General features: G+C 29.4%; 1 protein-coding gene across 2 annotated transcripts in view; it reads right to left on the bottom strand.

Moving 5' to 3' along the window:
• The window catches only part of LOC112593226 (AT-rich interactive domain-containing protein 3A-like), an 86718-nt gene that overhangs the window by 31780 nt on the left and 33330 nt on the right, over positions 1-21608 (bottom strand). For both annotated transcript variants that reach the window (XM_025337579.1, XM_025337580.1), the window contains one exon: positions 11379-11451. In XM_025337579.1, the coding sequence (XP_025193364.1) occupies positions 11379-11451 (73 nt within the window). The remainder of the gene's footprint in view (positions 1-11378; positions 11452-21608) is intronic.

The following is a 21608-nucleotide window of genomic DNA, read 5'->3' as shown; positions in this document are numbered from 1 at the left end:
TATGTCATATATTTAACAGACCAGATGATATCGACATATTATAAAATTACACACTAATGCATTATAAAAGGTTTGCAATCGTGTTTTATGGTTTTTCTTTGTGATCTTATTGGAAACAAGAAAAACGTAGTGGCCTACTCTGTATTTTGTATTTATGCTACGATTAAAAACAGAAAATAGATAATAAACACATTATCCGGATAAGGTGAAGAAAAAAAAATGTTTATATTATATATGTAAAAGTAAATGTTGATTAAATAAATAGATCAAATGTATATATATATATATATATACAAACAAATCAATTAATTTAATAATAATCTAATAAATAATTCTTATTTAGGATTAGTATGTTTGATTTCATTATATTTATAGTTAATAATTTTCATAATTTATTATATTCACGGGTAATCATTTTCATAATAATTCATAATTTTCATAATTATTAATTCATTATAATATTCATAATCGGTATTTATAATTCTGTACTATGTTAAAAACAATAAAAAATATTATTATAAATATTGTTACGTTAAGTGTTTGTCCATATGACGGAACTATAGTTCCGTTATGTGTGGTTTAGGTATGCATTTCGTGAAATGTTGTCCAAATAGCGGAATTACGCGAAGTGGAAAAAAAGCGTTTCCGTTTCGCGAATTGGATATAAACTTTATCCATTTTACGAAACGTACAATTATTACGCGATATGGATGCGACATATACATGGATTTGTTAATGTATGCATAGATACGTGTTTAGGTAAATAATACACGCTACATATATACACTACACATTTATAAGAAGAAAGTTTACATTACCCGATTGTTAACGTATACTGCTACTAATTATTTTTAAACTTTACTCATGACATATATTTACACATATTTTGTCTGCGAATTCCAAACGCAATCCTATATTATTTAATATTACATTTTAATACAGAAAGTATTACAAAATACAGTAATATTCGTGCAGAACGTATTCTCATATCATTTTCTCGTATAATACGTTTTAGTACACCAATGAACATTATTTATACAACGCGCGGTTCGGCGTTAACAATATTATTTTATTTTTTTATATTATATTATAAGTACGAGCATTTCGGTTACCACGCAGTTAAACGATATTTTAATGGCTATCGTCATCGGACGAACTAGTTTTTAGTATTTTTATCGTTCGCTATTAAACGCACAACACATAATAACAATATTACGAGTATAATAATATTATATAGTAATGCCTCTGCTTATATTATTATTATTGTTATTATTATTATTATTATTATTATTATTATTATCATCAATAACACAACTATAAGCTACGTTGTTATGTTATAGTTTTAGATTACTGAGAGGTGTCGTTTAAGTCTCCGGCCGCACGGATACATACATAATATATATATATATAGGTAATACCGGCCGAGAGCCAGAGCGCGTCATGTCGAAAGCCGTAAAAATATGATTACCGGAGTATCTATACATATAGCACATATAATATACAAATATATGATATTATTATGTTCATATAATAATCTACTACATGTACATATTATATATAGTATATCAGTATAGTTCGACCCTTCCCGCCCCGTCCAGTCAGCTACAATGCAGTAGGTACCCGCGTGTTCTTGATTCGGATCGTCGTAAACGACAGTGCGTATACGATACAGTAGATTTGATGTATTTTACGCTGACCGAAAAAATAATATTTTATTCTATAATTTTTATTTTTGTTGTTTTTATTATTATTATTATTATTATTATTATATTATTATTATGATTTTATTATTATCATTATTACGTGTGTCTCTGATGGATTTTTTACGACAGTCCACTGACATTAGAAAAATAATCATATTTATTTTGTATTTAATATTATAAGAATATGCAAAGATTAACTAATAAATAACTCACAATAGTGTCGTTCAGATAGCGCATCACTGTTATTATCTATACAAAGTACCTAAAGGCTAAAATACAACTTTATTAAAAAAAAAAAAAAAAAAAAAAAAAAAAAAAAAAAAAAAAAAAAAAAACATGGTATATTATATGATATAAAAACCTCTGGAGATGTGTAAAAACGACTTGATATCATAGAATAACGTTATATTTAGAGGACGCTTCATCAGTACAATAATAAGTTGTCTCAGTCTTACAAACTTACAATATTCTATTCTTTTAAGTTTCACGCGGACAACTGACAAGGACTACTCAATCTGTAGCCCAAAATTAAGCAACCAAATTTTCACACTAGAAAGAGATGTGTTTAGACTGGGTAACATCGTTTTTATTTTTTTCGTATCAGAACAACAAAAAAAGTTATTCAAGTTTGAAAAGCACAAAACTAATGGATTTTGAAACGATAAAAACTTTTTTTGTATTTAACGATGTTTCGCAATTAATGTTTTCCTAAATATAGTATATAAATTGTGTTGTTTAACTTGCACTACAGTCCAAGTGGTTCTTGCTGCGTGAATGGTTTTTACCGTGTTCTAGGTTTGTAAAACGGAGAACACGACACGAAGGTGAATGGTTCTCTTAAGTGTTTTTAAAATTGATTCAAATTCCTGTTAAAAATTTTCCGACAAACGATGCACTTAATATAGTTCAAAACATATTTCATGGCACTAATATTTTATTCATATTAAGTTTAAGTATACTATTACAATAGTATCATATTATAATCATTATCTTATCTATTAGTGCTGACACATAATGTGGTGGTTAATTTACCTTTTTTTTATTTTCCCTTACTATATGTATTGCGTTCAAAATGAAGAAGCAATAATCAGTCCATATAATGTACATGGACATTAATAATTTTATTATGACTACAGTTTTATTATAAAGAAAAACACGAAATATTATACTGTTGATTTTTCGTAAAATTCAATAGTAAATTATTGTAGATCGTACAAACATGACCATTTTTTATTTTTTTTTTTTGCTCAAATTGTAAAATATTTGCGGTAAAATTATTATTATTATACTCAATACGACGTATAGTGGCGGCATGTAAAATTAATGGAGGTATAAAACCCCTTTCATTAGTCCTATATTTATAATGTATACTGTGTATCTGGCTGTTTAACAGTATTAAACCTTCTTATATCAATATACCTATATTTTATACGTTTTACATCTCATGTTTTTTATAATGGCGATGTTGAATAATATGTTTTACGAGTATACGTCGAGAATGTGGGTGGTAAATGAAACAAAAAACTAATAAAAAAAAATGACAAAACTACCTACATGTAGTTAACCACAAAATGAAAATGTTTAGAGGTTATTTTTGGCACCCGCAATAATACGTTGACATCAAAATAATGAACTATAACTTTATACTATGTAGTTTTATTATTATTATTATTATTATTATTATTATTGGGGCGCATTTGTAATTTTTTGCTTTGAAATTGTTATAAAAAAATTGAGATGGCGAATAACTCGAAGGCCGTGCTTTTTTAGAAGTAACTAAATGTTAAATATTGCTTATTAGTTATTCTACTATATTATATTAATAACTGCGAGATATTGTGGCAATAAAATATTGACTTGATAATAATCATAATAAAAATAATGACGACGCCATAGGTAGTTAATTTCGAAGAAAAAGTTGTTTCCCCCGTAAACACATTTACGTACAGTACGCATAATGGGGCATAGCAGGCGTCTGAGCAAATTACGTGATAAGTGCTGCGCGTGCGTTCGCGCAACAATGTATAATATATAAGAACAGTAAATAAAATATAATAAAAAACGTGCGTGCAAAATAAAACCTCAATATTCACAGTCGACAACAAAATGGCGGCTATTTTCGTTATTTATATACATCACGTACGCCGCCAGTCGAGATTACGTTTACCTACATAATAATATAATATAACGAGATTAACGGTGGTGACCATTGCAGTGAGTGCGCGTGCGTATAATATTATGCACATTGTTCGCGACATTTATCACGTCCGTTTAATATATATTAATATTTTTAAAAGTATTGCGTTACGACTCACGATTTAATTGCGAAATATGGCCGCTGACATCGATATGCTCGTACGTTATATAGATATATTGTGTTTTAAAGTAACTAGCGATCGAGACGTCTTCGTCAGAAATTTTTATCCTGAAAAGTCTTGACCATTTTTTAACATAATACATAAAGACTCTATACGGTCATTACGACGACCGCGTGATTCTTTGATTTATGTATTATTAATTAAATCCTAGCATTCCTAGCTTTATATATTACTGTAGGTATACATCAACATCACACTATATTAGGTGTAACTATACAATAAATACTGAGTCACAGTGATCGTTTAATAGGCGTAACACTGAATAATAATTAATAATTAGTATACAATAAGTAACAAGCAATAGCTAGATGAAAATTTTATGTTTTACCGACTCGTCGCCCTTAGTATAGAAAAGTTTCTAGGACTTTGGATGAAAACTTAAGATATATCACCCTTAAGTAAGTATGTGTTTAAAGTTCAAACAATATAGACTCGTGTTCCAGAATTTCGTCATATATGCAAAAGATTCTATAAAGGTCGTGATGAATCAAAAACTGATCGAGTACCGCCGAGAACCAAACGTAGTTCGATGTAGGTACGTGCAAAAACGGTCGGTGGTCATCAATTTTCTTTATGGGTTATCGCTGAACATAAGAAAATATTATCGTCATTTAATCATGAGCAATGTAGACCATCACAGCATTACCTCGTATTTATAATACACCGTAACACGTCGTTTATTACATTTATCCAATACCTATTCATAAGTAATGAAACATCAATTCCTTGTTATCCACAGGCTGGCTACGAGTATACTATATTTCATCGTGGTCCGTGAAACATACCTAGTAATATAATATTATGGTAACCACGTGGTCTGTGTAAGATTGAGCTTTATTATAGGATAAAGGTAATAGGTATTAACTATGAAAATGACGGTTAATCGATGATTAACCACTAGATGATAATTACTGATTTAACCAATATCACAACTAGATATAAAATGTTTTTTAAGAAATCGCGTTGAACGGTGAGCTGTGTGATGAGACACACGACTTAGTATATTAAAAACCTGTTTTTATGACAGTGACCACAGTCCAAATCATAAATGTGGTAAATATAATTACAATTGTATATAGTTACAATATTTTCTATCATCGGTCATTGTTCAGTGGTCGGTCAATTTTAGTAGGATAACGTGGTCAACGACCAACGTTAGCCCTTTTCTTTGCATCCGTTCGATTCTCAATCATATCATATTCACGTCGTCGCATCTTCCGCGAGAAGATAACATAATTATTAAAAAGTTATGAAAAATACTAACTACATATTAGTGATACGTAGCTATCATTAATGAAGTTTCTAGCGGAATAAACCTTGTACGTATATATTTGCGAAATATTTGAAGGAAAACAAATTACAATACATACAACAGCTGCCGGTTTTGAAGCAAAATTACTAACATTCGTTCGTTTTCCTGCGCCTAGTGTATGGTTACATTTCCGGATGTATAGAAAATTAAGAGTTTACTGTGCGTATCTTATAATTTGTAATAAATATTCTAGTTTGAGAAAATAAAAAATACATTGTACGACGTAGATATGTACCTATAACGTTTATAATATTAAATATAACTACTCATTAATGCTCACACGCCCGTCAACCGTGGTTTTAAACTATAGTGCAATATGTGCCACGTTGCATGACCATACATTATTATATTATTATATATTGCACTATAGTCACAATATGTGGAGTATATTGTCTTTATACCGAATACGTTACACAACATTCGACAAAACAATGTACAATATGTTGTTATGTTAATAATTAATATATTGAACACATCTAATATCCATAAATTTTCCTGATAATGCAATTAATAAGCTTGTCTGCCTGTCACGATCATTGTACGGAATTTAACTGTGTAAACCGCAAAGTATATGATATTTTAAAACTGTGTGACCCCTGCAGTGTATCTCAGAAAAATTACAAAATGTTGATAAGAAATTAAAACTTTTTAATGTTATATATATATATATATATATATATATATATACTGTGCTATCATTGTAACTATACTAAACGAGTATAATATATATACACTTTTATATTATTAATCTATAAGTAAATAAATATATATATATATATGTCGCATCTATATCGCGTCTATATCGTATAATATTTATACATTTCGTAAAATGGATAAAGTTTATATCCACTTCGCGAAACGGAAACGCTTTTTTCCACTTCGCGTAATTCCGCTATTTGGACAACATTTCACGAAATGCATACCTAAACTACACATAACGGAACTATAGTTCCGTCATATAGATAAACACTTAACGTAACAATATTTATAATAATATTTTTTATTATTTTTAACATAGTACAGAATTATAAATACTGATTGTGAATATTATTATAATGAATTAATAATTATGAAAATTATGAATTATTAAGAAAATGATTACTCGTGAATATAATAAATTATGAAAATTATTGACTATAAATATAATGAAACATGAAAACTATGAATTTGAAATCATTTATATTTATTATTTGTTTAAACGTAGAATAGAATTTTTATAATATCAAGAATTGAAATTTTTATCTTAAAATAAGCACACTTTTTTTGTTTGAAATTTGCTTTTATAATAGCAACTAAAATAACCTTGTCTTCCCTTTAATGAAGAAACAATTTGTTTTAAATTTTTTCTCGACTTCATATTTTACTTGCTTTAATTTTATAAAATTCGAAGAAGCCAGTTATATAAGCTTCTTACATCATACCAACCATTAATAATTCCATGTTCAGTTCCCAATTGGTTCATATCATTTTTTTAATCAACCACTATTCCAGTGATGTTCGCTAGATCCAACGGTCTTTATCTATCTTAGGAACGAGAATGATCACATATAAGTCACGTTTCCATTTCGCGAAACGTACAATTACGCGATATGGATGAGATACGACATACATATTAAACATTTTTACCTTATTTTATACTCTTGTATTTACGGCACTTAAATATCTGTATATTCATTATACTTAACTATACAATTAATTCAGATCAAAATATGTAGGATATGGAATGAGCTTAAGTAATTTTAAATGTTTAATTGTTCACACTCACCATAATATTTAGATGCATAATATTTGTTTTTAATCATCATAAAATTTAACAATAATATTAATAACATTTTATCAAATATTTTGATTTTTTTTTTATATGATGTTCCGTATAATTCAATATTTAAATGATAATATTAAAAGTTATAACAATATAACATAAACGTAAATTTTTGTACACAGTAGTTATAGTTGGATAGTTAGGAGGTAACAACATGTAGGTAGGCACTATAGGTATATGTATAAATTATGTATCATAATGGTCATACAAGAATACAAGATAGGTATGTACCTTAAATTGCTATCGATAGTGTAGTCTACATAGACTATTTGGAATATGTCGATCGAGCAGTCAAATATTATGTTCCTGGAACATAGTTAAAATATTATTCCGGTTATGATCACAGATAGTCGAATGCGTTGTGCTGCAGGTATACAACAATATGCGTTGTACGGGATAGATCAAATAGAAGCCGAAATTAACGGGGAAAATATAATTTTAGTAAAAGCCCCTGATACAGTCGAAGGTTAACAACGTAGATGAGCTAGTTGTTATTAAATGATTTTCATACAGATTTCTACACTATAAACCGTATTCTACACGTAAGAGAGATTTTGACAAATCGGCTATTTCTGTTAAAACGCCTTCGAGCCGATCCGTTTACAATGGAGTTATTATTATTTTTTTAAGTACGTTTATAATATTATATATTATAATGTAGTAATAGTGTGTACCGTGTATAATAATGGTGTATAGGGCGCGAACACTCGCATCGTTATTCGTCAAACACAGGATTGGTATGAGAAACAAAATGATTATTTCTCCACGCGTCTCCTCCTACGAAAAAACTGGAATTTGAAATGCGCCACGCTGTCACCATCATTATCGTCGTCTTTGCAGAAAGAAGAAAAAAAATAGTTCATTTTTGAACTTTTCATCGTTTTTGAGAATAGAAGAACAAAATTATGTTTACATATTAACATATAGGCATTATAACAGGAAAATATCAAATACACAATATACAACGTATATTGTAGGAACTCTCGAATTTATTATTTCTTTCAACTATGATATTATAATAATTTAAGCAGCGGAAATCCTATAATAACGACAAATGTTCTCTAATGATGTTTCGCAATTGCTACACATACAGTATGTAAATGTATTTTTTAGTTCATTAGCGTCATTATAATATAAAACATAAATACCTAATAAACGTTTTTATAATAAATATAATGATATACGACGCTGATGGTTTTCATTACAAATATGCGTCACACAATGACAGCTACGATCCGAAGTTTACAGAAAAATATATAGACATATATTACATACACACACACACACACACACACCTAAATATATACACCATTTGTTTTGAATAATTAACATACAAATACAAATATTTTTTTTTTACATTTCTGAACGCGTTCGTCTTACTTTATTTTTCTTAGACATAGATCCAAAATTATTAGTTAACAAATTTTTAATACTCAATAATAGCATAAAAAACGAAATTATAGTCAAATCAATTGCACACCACAATATAGATACAATGAAAAATAAGTTTATCTAAAGTCATATTAAAATATTAAATGTCTAAACCCAATGACATAATATTCAGTTATAGTTTCATCCACTAAAATCCCGCCGAGTGTATTAGTATAGAATATAGATGCAATGCATGACTCAGTTAGGTCTCAAATGAACGTTTATAGCTAAAATTTGTATATTTTATTTTATTTAAGACAATACTATATTTGAAGCGTTTTTTAGTTGCATACATACATCAGTTATACCATTATATTCGTAAACATAATCAAAAAAAATTAATATTGTAAAAAAAATGTCTACTTGAAGTCTATAATAATATGGAACCTAAATTTTAAGTAGGTAATATAAAGAAATATTAACGTTTCAAAACAGATTTTATATCCAAAAACGAGTCATTGTCGTAGCATAAAAAATCGGTGGGTTCCAAAAGTATTACAATAGTAGTTTTTATTTAATTTTTAAAAATCTAATATTATTATTTTTATTGCTCATTCAACGTTATAATAATATATATAATATGTATATACATTTTTAATGACATAATTTACTATGGCGTACGATTTTGTTTGATTTTCAAAGCCGAATTCCGAATTATTCAAAACTATTTTATAGACTCGTCGTTTATAGTTAGTAAATTTTCGTATTGCATATTAAAACATCTATTCACAATGAAACACGTTTCGAGAAATCGATATTTCATTGCGCGTTGCTTTTTTATTTGGCTATAAAAATGTAATCGTTTTTATTTTGTATAGTATAATATATAATATGATATAATACACTATTATTTAGCGCCTCCACCGCGGCCGACGTGTTTATAACGACACCGTCGCTGTGTCTTTGAATAGCCCGTATTTTTGTTACTTTTCTCCCTACATTATGTTCGAGTTTATGGTAAACATGATAATTATTCAGACCGTATAAAAAAGTCATACTAACGTTAAAAATTTGAAGTAGAATATCGTATGAGATTTACATGTATACTGTACAAAACATCCGTTCCGTCCAACAAAATTACAAAATAATTGATATCAAAAAGTCGATTTTCCGAAAAGAGTATGATAAACGCATAAAATGTTATTTCAGATGTAACATCTATGGTATGGTAACGTCCAAATTAACGTAGGTATAATATTATGGCAATATGATATGAACTTTTTATGAAAGTCTTCAACGATTAATATACTAAGTATTTGAGCAGTACAAACTATAAATAGATATGCTAATTTTATCGAATTGCATTATAAGTAGTTGTGTTTAAACGATCTTATATCTTGACATTGCCAATATCCACATGTTTTATAAAATATTATGGTTTTTTTTTTCTCATAACTATAAACAAAATTGTAGTATGAATCTACTTTTTCAATTACAATACAACATTTCCTGATAATCGATGATAATTTTTAATAATATACATAATATTATACGAAATTTAATTATTTATTAAATATGTTTGTATTTAAAGAAGACGTTAAGTAAAATGATTATCCAATTAAATTTTTAAACTTAAACGGCTTTAATTGCTTTCAAATGTTTGTCGTAATTTTATTGATATACATAATTTGTTATCGATTCTACATATAATAGTAAATTTTAAACGGTTTTCCAATAACAACGTTCATTATTATAATTTATTACAATATAGGTGTGTATTATATATATAATTCATAGTTATGAATAATATTATGTACCCCTCATTTGCAAGACCTACGAATCACGATCAGTAGTATTGCGTCTTTTGTAATATTATCGTTTTTGCCTAATTGCGTGCATTATAATCTACGCCTGCTGAGTTTTATCAATAAAAATATTAAAAATTATATTGATCATTATATCGTATGCTTACACAAATTTACTACGTTGTGACTTAAAAATAAAATTTATTTTAATAACGGACAATGTAGAAATCGTGTATTTGCTGACAAACGCGCAATCGTTAAACGAATGATAACTGTGTATCGATTAAATTTGGCTATCAACGTTCTACTGTATTAGTGGAGTTATGAAATGCATATAATGTATATAATTAAATGTCCTTTTTTTTTTTGCAGTTACCAAGTTACTTGGTTCTCATTATTTTGCGAAAACACCGCTAAAAAGAAATATTTTGCAGAAAGAACCTTTTTTTTACTTTCTAGAAAGAAAATTTATATTTTAGATTTTGCAGTTCATCTGATTATAGGTAGAGGTAGATACAAATCATATTAACTAAGATAAAAAATCGCCTGAAATTAAATTTTTAAGACGTACATGATTTCGACGGTCGATAACCTGGACATTATTATAGAGTATCTAAGTATAGCTTGAGTATATCAGCTATATGCAACTCGCCTACCCCACCACCAGAGACATGACGGAATACGCGATAGTTGTTGAAGTGCATATATATGATATTATATGGTAGTTGATATTTGCAATAATATATACAATATAATTTATTATTTTCCGCAAATTGTAATGCTATTAAAAAAATAATAAATATTTTTTTTTTTTTGCTCTTATAGATATAATTATTTTTATATTTTACGAATACTCAGCTTTAAACATGATAGATAGCTATAATATGTATACCGACTGCGGAGAATCAAGGAAAAATTATCAGTCAATAAAGTAAGAAATATGATTAATAAAATATAAGCACAAGCTTTATTTTCTCAGGTACTCACCTTGTTCTTGCATGAAACTGAATAGCGAGTCTAGAAAGGTCCGTCTGTCTGATTCACTGCCCGCCGAGTATAACTGTAAAACAAATAATATTATATTATCTCCACTGTAATTTTAAGACGTATAATCAGTTTTAGTTGTACATGCAACTTACACCGCTTAATTGTAAACATTCATGTGGACAAATATTTTATAATTTTTTAATGGTTTTTTTTTTTCATTATTCGATTATATAATAAGATGAATAAAGTCGAGTGCTATTCGATTTTAATGGATGATAAACATTGAGTTCTATATTTGCTATGTAATAATTTACTATGTATGATGTACTATGTAAGTATTATAATTTTGAAAATGTATTTATTCTAGTCAGCCGTTAAGTAAGTATATAGTTTAATGTATTTAGTTAAATATATAGGTACCAACTATTAGAATATTTTTAATTTATATTATAATTCGTAAATTAACATAGACTATAAAATATAATGATCGATAATAATAATAATGATAATAATTATTATTGTTCTCATACATAATATTATTCCCATGTACTGCGGTATAGTAATAATAATAATGGTAATACTCTAATACATCAACACTTTTCTGTCTACCGGTTATGTTTAATTTAGAGACGTTTCGGATGATAAAATGTATTGCTTTTTCCTAACCTCGGAGTATTTCAAATAGTCGGTCGGTCGGTCGGTGCTAATACAGTAATATTAATACTATTTGTTTTTCCATCGGTTGCAAGTCATTATTGTAAACAAATTAGACACTCGAGTTCAAAAGTTTGACCGGTATAAGTCTACGCGAACAGTTCAGCGTTTCGCTGGATGTCTAATTAATTTGATGCCTATAATATATTTTCGTTCACACCGTTGTATAAATCATTGCTCTCCCGTCCCCGACTGCGGTTATTACAAAATATATTTGTTCCATTGCGCAATACACTTTTCTCGTGCATAGTGCATACCTGTTCGACATCTATCTTGTTAACTCAACAACAAAAATAATAATAATAATAATAAATTGGTATATGCACTTATATTATGGTACCTATAGGACATAAGTACATATACCATATTAAGTACTTGTATTCAATTCAACGTGAGATCGTTTTTTGCGAAAAATAATTACCATTCAACTTCAACAAATCGTTCATTTAACACCTTATTGTTTTCTCGGTAATTCTTCCTTGTTGTTAATACGTATAGGTATGATTATTTTAATCCGCGTGTCGTATACCGTGGCAGGTACTATTATAATACATCAAAATACATTTAAAAATGATAAAATATACGCAACTAGGAAAAAAAACGTCAACACAACCTATTACAATAAAAAAAAAAAAAAAAAAAAAAAAATGAACATAAAAATACACTATGCCGAGACGAATGACAATGACGTGGAGGGTGAAAACATATTATTGTGATGAGCGTATATCATTTAATATAATATAGTGTTTCTCATTAACAGGCAACGTGGTGTATAGTAGTGTGTTAGAGAACCGGTCAGGACACGGCCCTGTATGTATGAATAATAGAATACGTCTTGTAACACGGTAGCTCTTCAATCTACGGGATTAATACGAATGCGTGTGTGCAAGCGTATATTTTTATACACGTTTGAAGATCGTTTAAAGTCTATACATAAACATAATCTGAGGAACGTCGACTGAATACGCGTTAGCTAGAGAACTTAACAGATATTTTTAACGAGTAGTGTAAGCACGCTAATTGTCACTCGATGAAGATCATTATTATTTAATACTGTTATGAAATAGACATTTTCCACAAAAAAAAAAAAAAAAACCAACAAGCTTTTACTGTTTTTGTGTATAGGTACCTTACCTACTCGTTAAAAAACGAACATAGTAATACATTTTAATTGTTATTGTCGTGCATATGAAATTATGCGTTTTGTATATTGTGCGTTATATATGTAAATATATTTCAAATACTAAATATGTAGATACGTACAATAATATATAATGATAATGGGATTAAATGAATAAAATAATGCGTCGTATAGATATAACTAGTAATTACTATAAGGTGTGTTTTCGGGAACAAATTGACTGTGACGTGTTTTTAAGGTTATTAACATCGGAGGTAACCAAATCATGGAATATTTTAAAAGCTTTTAATTTAAACATGTTTACGAGTTACGATGATAATTTGAATAAAACACACTCGTTGATTTCACCGATGTATGACGAAATGTGTTTCGTGCTTAAGTATATATTTTTAATTTATTAAACAATAATATAATATAGGCATTAACGAACTAACGACGTCTTTTCCAATTAACGTGAAATAACGATAATACATACAAGCCACGAGTCAAGACACATAAACAATCAATAATCAGTTTTTGAATATAAAGTATATGCAGTGCATTGTTAGATATATTTATCAAATAAATAGATATCTTTTAAAGTCAACATTTTATAAGTAAAAAAATTATTTTTCGGTTAGGTTAAGTTAAGTTATCCGTTGTACAATATTATTTTAAATAGGTAGATCACAGAACGGACTCAGAAGGATACGATTTAATCCTTGCGTCTTACTACAGCGTACAAGGTTAAGGATAGATATTATTTTTATTTATATTTTTTTATCGATTGTGAATACATTTTTTGCTCATACATACATGTAACATAACAATAATACGCATACCGCGGTGACGTATTTTTTAAATATTATAAATGTGTACCTATATAAATGACAAATAAAACGAAGAGTTTCATCAATACGAGACGAAAGAAAGTTAGTATTTTCAGCCTACTGCGGTATACAATGTGGTTTACAAGGCGCGAGCAAATGACGTCTCCAAGATGGATATATATTTTGTGTATATATTCATGATTTATATTCACATTATCGATGCCGGATGTGGTTCATCCCGTACACACTGATCACGTCACAACATTATATTATTATAGTATAACGACCACATCTGTGTCATCAATTGCAGAGTGCAATTCAGTGCTATTGGTGTTCTTCAGTAGTGTCGTATAATACTGTAATATTTGCTTTAATATTTACACTGCACATAATAATATGTATACTATGATATAATGTGTATATCCTTTGAACTATACTTAACATCATTCGACACGCGTTTAAATTCCTCAATTATTTAGACTTAATTCTTACTACATAATATTCAAAATTTAATATGCTTATACTATTGCAATAATAGTGCACAATTAAGTGCCGAATGCGAACATATTTATTATATTATCTGTTTTTCGTCTAGGTTTATTGACTTTAGACGGAAATGTTTATTAAGCTTGGTATTGTTTATAGAAGGAATGAGCGTGTGCTTATGATATAAGACCTACAAATAAAAGAACGAATATAGGGGCTAAATATTTAACGTGTACGGTCTTCGGGGAGAGGGCGATTATATAGGTGAACTGGTGGGCGCTGTGCAATACCGTCTGCAGCTGTATGCGACTCTCACCGATTTCCATCTCTCTCTTACTCTCTCTCTCTCTCTCTATTGCGTATATCTGCTGTAGCGTTGCGCGCGCTGAGCCCTTTTCGTTTCCGGTTTTTACGACTTTACGCGGAACCGACTGCACCGCCACCGGTGTCCCCTCCGCCGCTTGTAAAACGTAATAATTATATCTCCGCGTTCGGTTTGCACCCCGCACGACTCGATTGTTGGATAAATACTATACACCTATAATAATACTGTTCTTCACGCGTGATATACGTAAGTGTATCGGTGGCGGCGGCGACAGCGGTGGACAATATTATCATCGAAACTCGCACCCGCCGCTCAGGTAGCAGGTATCGCCGCGACATGACGTCATCATCGTACTACACGGCGTATATATATATAGGTACCTGTACGCCGTCGTGGGGTCACGGTGGATTTACACCGTTTTTTATCGTCATCATTTCGGACGCGTAAACGCGAAACCAACGATTCGGGTGGGTCGGCGGCGAAAAGGGGGTGTGGGTAGTGAAGGGCGAGAAACGCGGACGCGCCGGAAAGAGGTCGCCGAGCGCTCGATCCCCGGGGTGCCGACGACGAAACTCGCGTAAATACGCTATAACATAATAACACGTACAGCACTTGTATTACACATACACAAACCACACGTGTGTAGCGTGTTGACACGCGATATGAATTAACTGCGATGATACTTATATTAAACACACACACGATACAAGGGCACAATATAATATAATATATACTCCTCCCGATCGCTGACGAATCTTTGCGTTGCTATTATTATACAGCGCAGCGACCGACCTGGACCGCGTGCTGAGCGCAGTGCGGATTTCTCGTCTGAGGAGGCTCTGAGGTCTGCGGACGGACGTCTCGGAATATATCATTGTAACATTTTTATGATCGTATTATTATCATTATTATTATTATCGTGTTACGATTGTGGCGCCGATCGGCAGACACCTCCAGGTACGCGGTTTTCGGTTTGGTTTTATCGTCCGAGTCCGCAATTCGAGATTTTCCGATCGGCACATACCCGCGCGTATAATACATCGATATGTAGACGCGTTATTTGTTATATTCGGTAGGTACTCCGAATATCGCGTTTGTTCGTATAATCGCTATACACGATACGTCTCGTATAAATTATAATAAATTCGTGTATCGTCGGCCCTATCGTGCAGCGTTCGATTATTAAAATATTATTTTGACGTATATAATATAATATATTGTGTGTTATACACACACACACACACACACAAGCCGTATAAACCTATGCGTTCGTGTGAACACAAAATATATACATAATATACCTATAATATAATGTAATATTATACACGTAAGTATCATTATATTGGTTGGTTGGTATCTATCTCCACGTTCGGAAATCGGGAAGAATTATTATTATAAAGTGTTCTTCGCAGTAGGTATTATTAATATAATACGAACGAAATTTCAATCGTACTTTGACGGAATCTCGTCAATCCGGTACGTATAATCGTATTTTATTCGAATATTATATTATTTATTATCATACTATTATTATGTGCGATGGACATATTAAAATGCGCTTGACTAGCACGCGATATCAGCTGTGTAATTTACGGTAATTTTGCTACCGTGGTCGTTGCAATGGAATTTAACACGTCGAAACACAGCTGGCATCGATCGCCCGCATGCGATCGGATTAGAAATTATAATATTTTATTCGTAATATTGTTGTTCAAGTATAAATAGCAATTAGTTTTCTGCTGTACACACGCGCATAATAATATGCATATTTGCATACACTTAAAAGTTGTATTACATTGCGCCGAACGCCAGCAACACGTGCGTTCTGAATTCAATTGAATTGGTTTACGAATTTTTCACAAAACCTTTGAATTAAATAAATTTTAATACGTTATGTATATGTTATCGATAGGACATATACGCGTGTGTGGTGAATAGTGACTGTAGTGACGCTGTCCTTAGTGGCGCAAATAGAGTGGATTTAACCGGTTTAGGAGTCATAACACTTGAAACCCAATAATGAAATATTTCTTTTGTATTTTTTGCTATAGGTAAGTATACAAATATGTAAAATTATTTTTTTACCATGTCTAATCTACGATTTAAAAAATAGTTATATCAATAGATTCGTCGAAACTAGATTGGTGTTTCTTTTTTTTTTTTTTTTTTTAATCATTTTAAAGTTCACACAAGAATTTCGTTTTAGCTCACGAGAATTGAATTTTTTTTTTTTTTTGTATTCATTTATAGGTTTTCGGGTTGCCATTAAATACAGAAATAAAATTAAGAGAGAAATTGGTATTATATCAGCTAATTTGCCGTGCTTTTTTATGGGCTTTTTCTAAATAAAATAATATTTATTTAAATGTTAATTGTTTAAATGTACCTACAACTAAAGGCAATGGTGTTAGTATTATTAAAGATTTATAGACTCAAAAATTACTTGACCAATTTTGACGGAAGTTTTAGGGGTTGTTTTCAAAAATACGAGAGAACTTTAAAGAGTAATTAAATCTACGCTCAAAAATATATTAAATGCTACACTCAATGCGTTATCGTATACGTGGTAGGTGCCTATTAATAACTTTAATAGATTAGAAAACAAAAAAATTATCTGATTTTATACGCATGGACTAAGTCATAACTACATTATATTATAATAAAATAAAGTATTTTATATCTATACATATTATATGCGACGATGATGTGTATATACGACAGACGGGCAAAAAACGTCTATGTTGTAGCACGCTACAACGACGACAACGATGCATATAATAACGGCGGCTTAATTTAAATCACGTTTTTCCGTACACAGACACGCGACAGCCGATCAGTTTCGGTCGTGGACAAAAATTAACATTTCGCCCGTGTGGTCTGTTATGTGGAAATCCGACATCAACTGTACCTACCTCAAACACAAGTAGGAAAAAAATTAACAACAAATTCGTAAAACTCACACATCACTACACGCGTTGATGACGGACCAACAGAGGTCATACCCGGCAATGGGTTAAAAACAAAAAATTGCAATATTATTACACTGACATGAATTTTAATTGAGTAGATAGTATAGATAGGCATGCAAGGGTACGATCGAATCTTTCAGAGTTGAATAATTAGGTAGTAGCTATAATCATGATTAATTATAGTTTAATATCATTGAGAAAAAAAATATTTAGTATTCAGAATTCCAATGAAATTGTACGCAATATGTAAAAAAAAAAAAAAATTATAAGATAAATAACTTTACCTCTGTATTAGTGTATACTTATTGAAATAATTGTGTCGGCTGTCTTTATCGACAATTTTAATATAATATTGATAAATAATACTTAGCTCTTAATTTTATTTTTTTTTCGATTATTGATTATATTTTGTTTGTATGGTATAGCCAAATAAAAAAGCTGTTTTACATTCTAATTAAAAAAAAGCTATTTTTAACATTTTTAAATGTATACTTCGACACATATGTTTGAATTGTATCGTAATTACTAAATTTTTTTTAAAATAAAATGAACAAATAAATTATACTATTTTTGTGTAAAATATGTATGCGTTTATACTATAGAAGTCATACATATACAAAGCAATTATATTAGAATCAGTTTATGCCTGATAGAACATAAAAACTTATCGTTTATATTTGTTTGTATATACCATTACCATGTACTCGTATATCAGTGGTTTTCAAACTATGCTGTTCAAATTATCTGGGACAACTATTTCGAATTAAACATTATTATAGTTGCAATGGTATGATAGATAGTTGATAGATAGATACTATTATTGGATGAACAGACGTTTTTAACATATAACTTTGTCATGCGATTAGCGCAATACAGTAAATATTATAATACTAATAATATATAACATGTACATTTTTCAATGTTATAAAGATTTATAAAAGTGCATATTTTATCGTTTATACTTGCTGAATATTATAATTACAATTTTAAAGAACACAATATTATAAATTTATAAGTCCCAATTTAAATGCACAAGGAATTATTACAATGTTATATAAACCATTGTATATTCACACCGTTTTACAGCAGTTAAATAGCGTTTATATATTTTCAAGACCTTTAATTGTGTAAAAGATACTATTTTATTTTTTTTATATGCTTACGAATAGTATATTTTTCATCATTAACTTAATGACTATTGACTGCCAAATAATATCTCTGGTATATAATTATTGCAAATAATGAGGTATCGCAGTAGTGTAGCACGATATAATACTATACAAATATATTCGTTATTTTTTACTGATGTCATATTTTTGGTATGACTGGTCCTTGACCGTTCATTCTTATTATTAGAAACAACACTTGTTATATATAAAATTCAAAACCATCTTGGAATAACTTACAACATTTAACTATAATTTTTTAATTATAATAACAAAATATTAAAACTTTTATAGTCTTATATACATTTTTTTCTTCCAATAATTAGTTGTGTGACGCTTAATTTTTATCATTGTATACAACCCACTTACAAAATAAATATTTTACTCTACTGCCCATTTTTTTTTTCCTTCATATACATATATAATATATAACTCAGTGAAAATTGAAAATTAATATTTCCACTTTTAATATATACACAATACACATCATATATATTACTGGTATAAACACTAGGTTTTTTTTTAAATAAAAATATCCAAAGTAATTCAAAATGTATGTTACAGCTAAAGTTTTTTTTTTTTTAAGTATCTTCAATGATTCTTATTTTATATATAAAAATAGGTATATAATAGAGGGATGTTCAACTTTAAAAGTTCATATGGGAACTTGTATATTTTTTTCAAAATTAATTTAAAGATACATTTTTTTGATGTAATTAAAATAAGTTATATAAATTTTAATGATCAAACCACAATCATTAATGCTCAACTCTAAATTTTTAACACTTATAATAAAATGGTCATAACATAAATTTTAAATATTATAACCTAGATTATAATCATCTACTTAGTTCCAGGTAAAATTATTGTGGCACTTTCGTAGTTTATAATATTTTTTTAAATACTAATTATAAAATAATGTATTGACAGCCTAACAGACTTACTGTCTGTATAGTGTAGTATACCTATCTAATATTAGATGATTGTAATTCAAAGCGTTCACAGTAAATCGCAAGATATGCATTTTCCAAAAACAACAATTTAAAAAAAAACAAAAACACATTTGTGTTAAACGCCACCAAAAAAAAAAAACTGCTACTGCCTACACTACTGCTACTTATAATATTTTATGTAATATATTATACTACGATAAAGACGGTGATTTTAAAATAATATATTGTACCATGCATCTTTCCACTTTTCGATGACTATTATAATAGATAGGTACACTATACAAAGTTATAGCGCAACGTATGTAATACTTCTAACGACATCGGTATATGATTTACATAAGATTTTAATGACCGTTTTAAACTCGAAGGTTTTAACAGCAGGTGGCGCGGCGCAGTTTCAACGCACATTTCAGTATACCTAACAAACGGTTTAATGATGTATCTTAAAATTTTATCACCTATCAGATTAATTGCGTAAATACTTATTTGTTAACATTTGTCGAAGAATTTTTGTTTAAATTACCCGCGCGAACGACTCAATATAATAATGTACGTGCCGCTGCAATGACACATATTATTATGATTATTATTATTATTATTATTATTAGCTATTATTATAAAAAAATATCGTCATATAATGTATAATATACAATAATAATAATTAATATAAATAGGGTCTTTATATCATTATTTATTTTTTTTTTTAAGTAATATTATGCTTATAATAGAACGTCGTGGGTATATCATCGCGTGTAGACCAAATAAATGTCTCGTTATTAAAAATATTTCGGGTTTGAAAAAAAAAAGAAATATTTACCTGCATAATATTCCTGTTCGAATGGTCTAAACAAGAAAAATTGAATACGCCCGTACGTGAACACATACGTTTTTTTAATTTTTATTATATTCTAGTGTACCGCTACTACTTACATATTATATTATTCGGATTCGGTCTTAGGTAAACGCGGTTGAAGGACGGTATGCACGGCGATATTTCGAAAAATCGTATGGCGCCTTTGGCCAAACACGACATTATACGATATTATTATTGTTGTTATTGGCATTATTTGAGATTATCGTTTTTCTCGTATACCTGTTTATTAACATTTACATAATATATGATAAATATATTATATATGCACATGTTGCACGACGGTCGTTGACTTATATTAGTATTTAGTATATTATATATTGTCTGTTTGTGTTTCTGTACGCATAATAAAATCAAAGTATACGGACATTATAATTTATAATATTATACAATGGGGATATTGCTCATCAGCTAACTTAGGTATATTTTTGTTGTATAATGTAACACGCGTTATACTATACCATCGTATTATATACTTGTCCGCGATCCGACTGCCGTAAACACGTCGTTGACTGATGGACCGTACGCCCACCACACGCATACGTACAATGTGTATATGAAAAATATTGATTAGACGAGAAAATAATAATAATACTAAACGAAATCTCGAACGCGTTAATCGCGGTTTATATCCACACACATACGAACGAGCTGATTGATCGTCAATCTCGAGAAGTACGGGAATCGTCGTCGTTATAATAATACGCTCATCTGTTTCCCCGGCCGCCGATAATATATAATAATATTTTTATTTTCTATTTTTTGCTCTCGCCCAATTATATTACGGACAATGAAT

Source organism: Melanaphis sacchari, unplaced genomic scaffold, assembly GCF_002803265.2.
Source record: "Melanaphis sacchari strain LSU unplaced genomic scaffold, SCAv2.0 Contig1_pilon_pilon, whole genome shotgun sequence".
Classification (NCBI taxonomy): Eukaryota; Metazoa; Arthropoda; class Insecta; order Hemiptera; family Aphididae; genus Melanaphis; species Melanaphis sacchari.
Note: the sequence above shows the minus strand (reverse complement) of the source record. Positions and strands in the feature narration are given on the sequence as shown.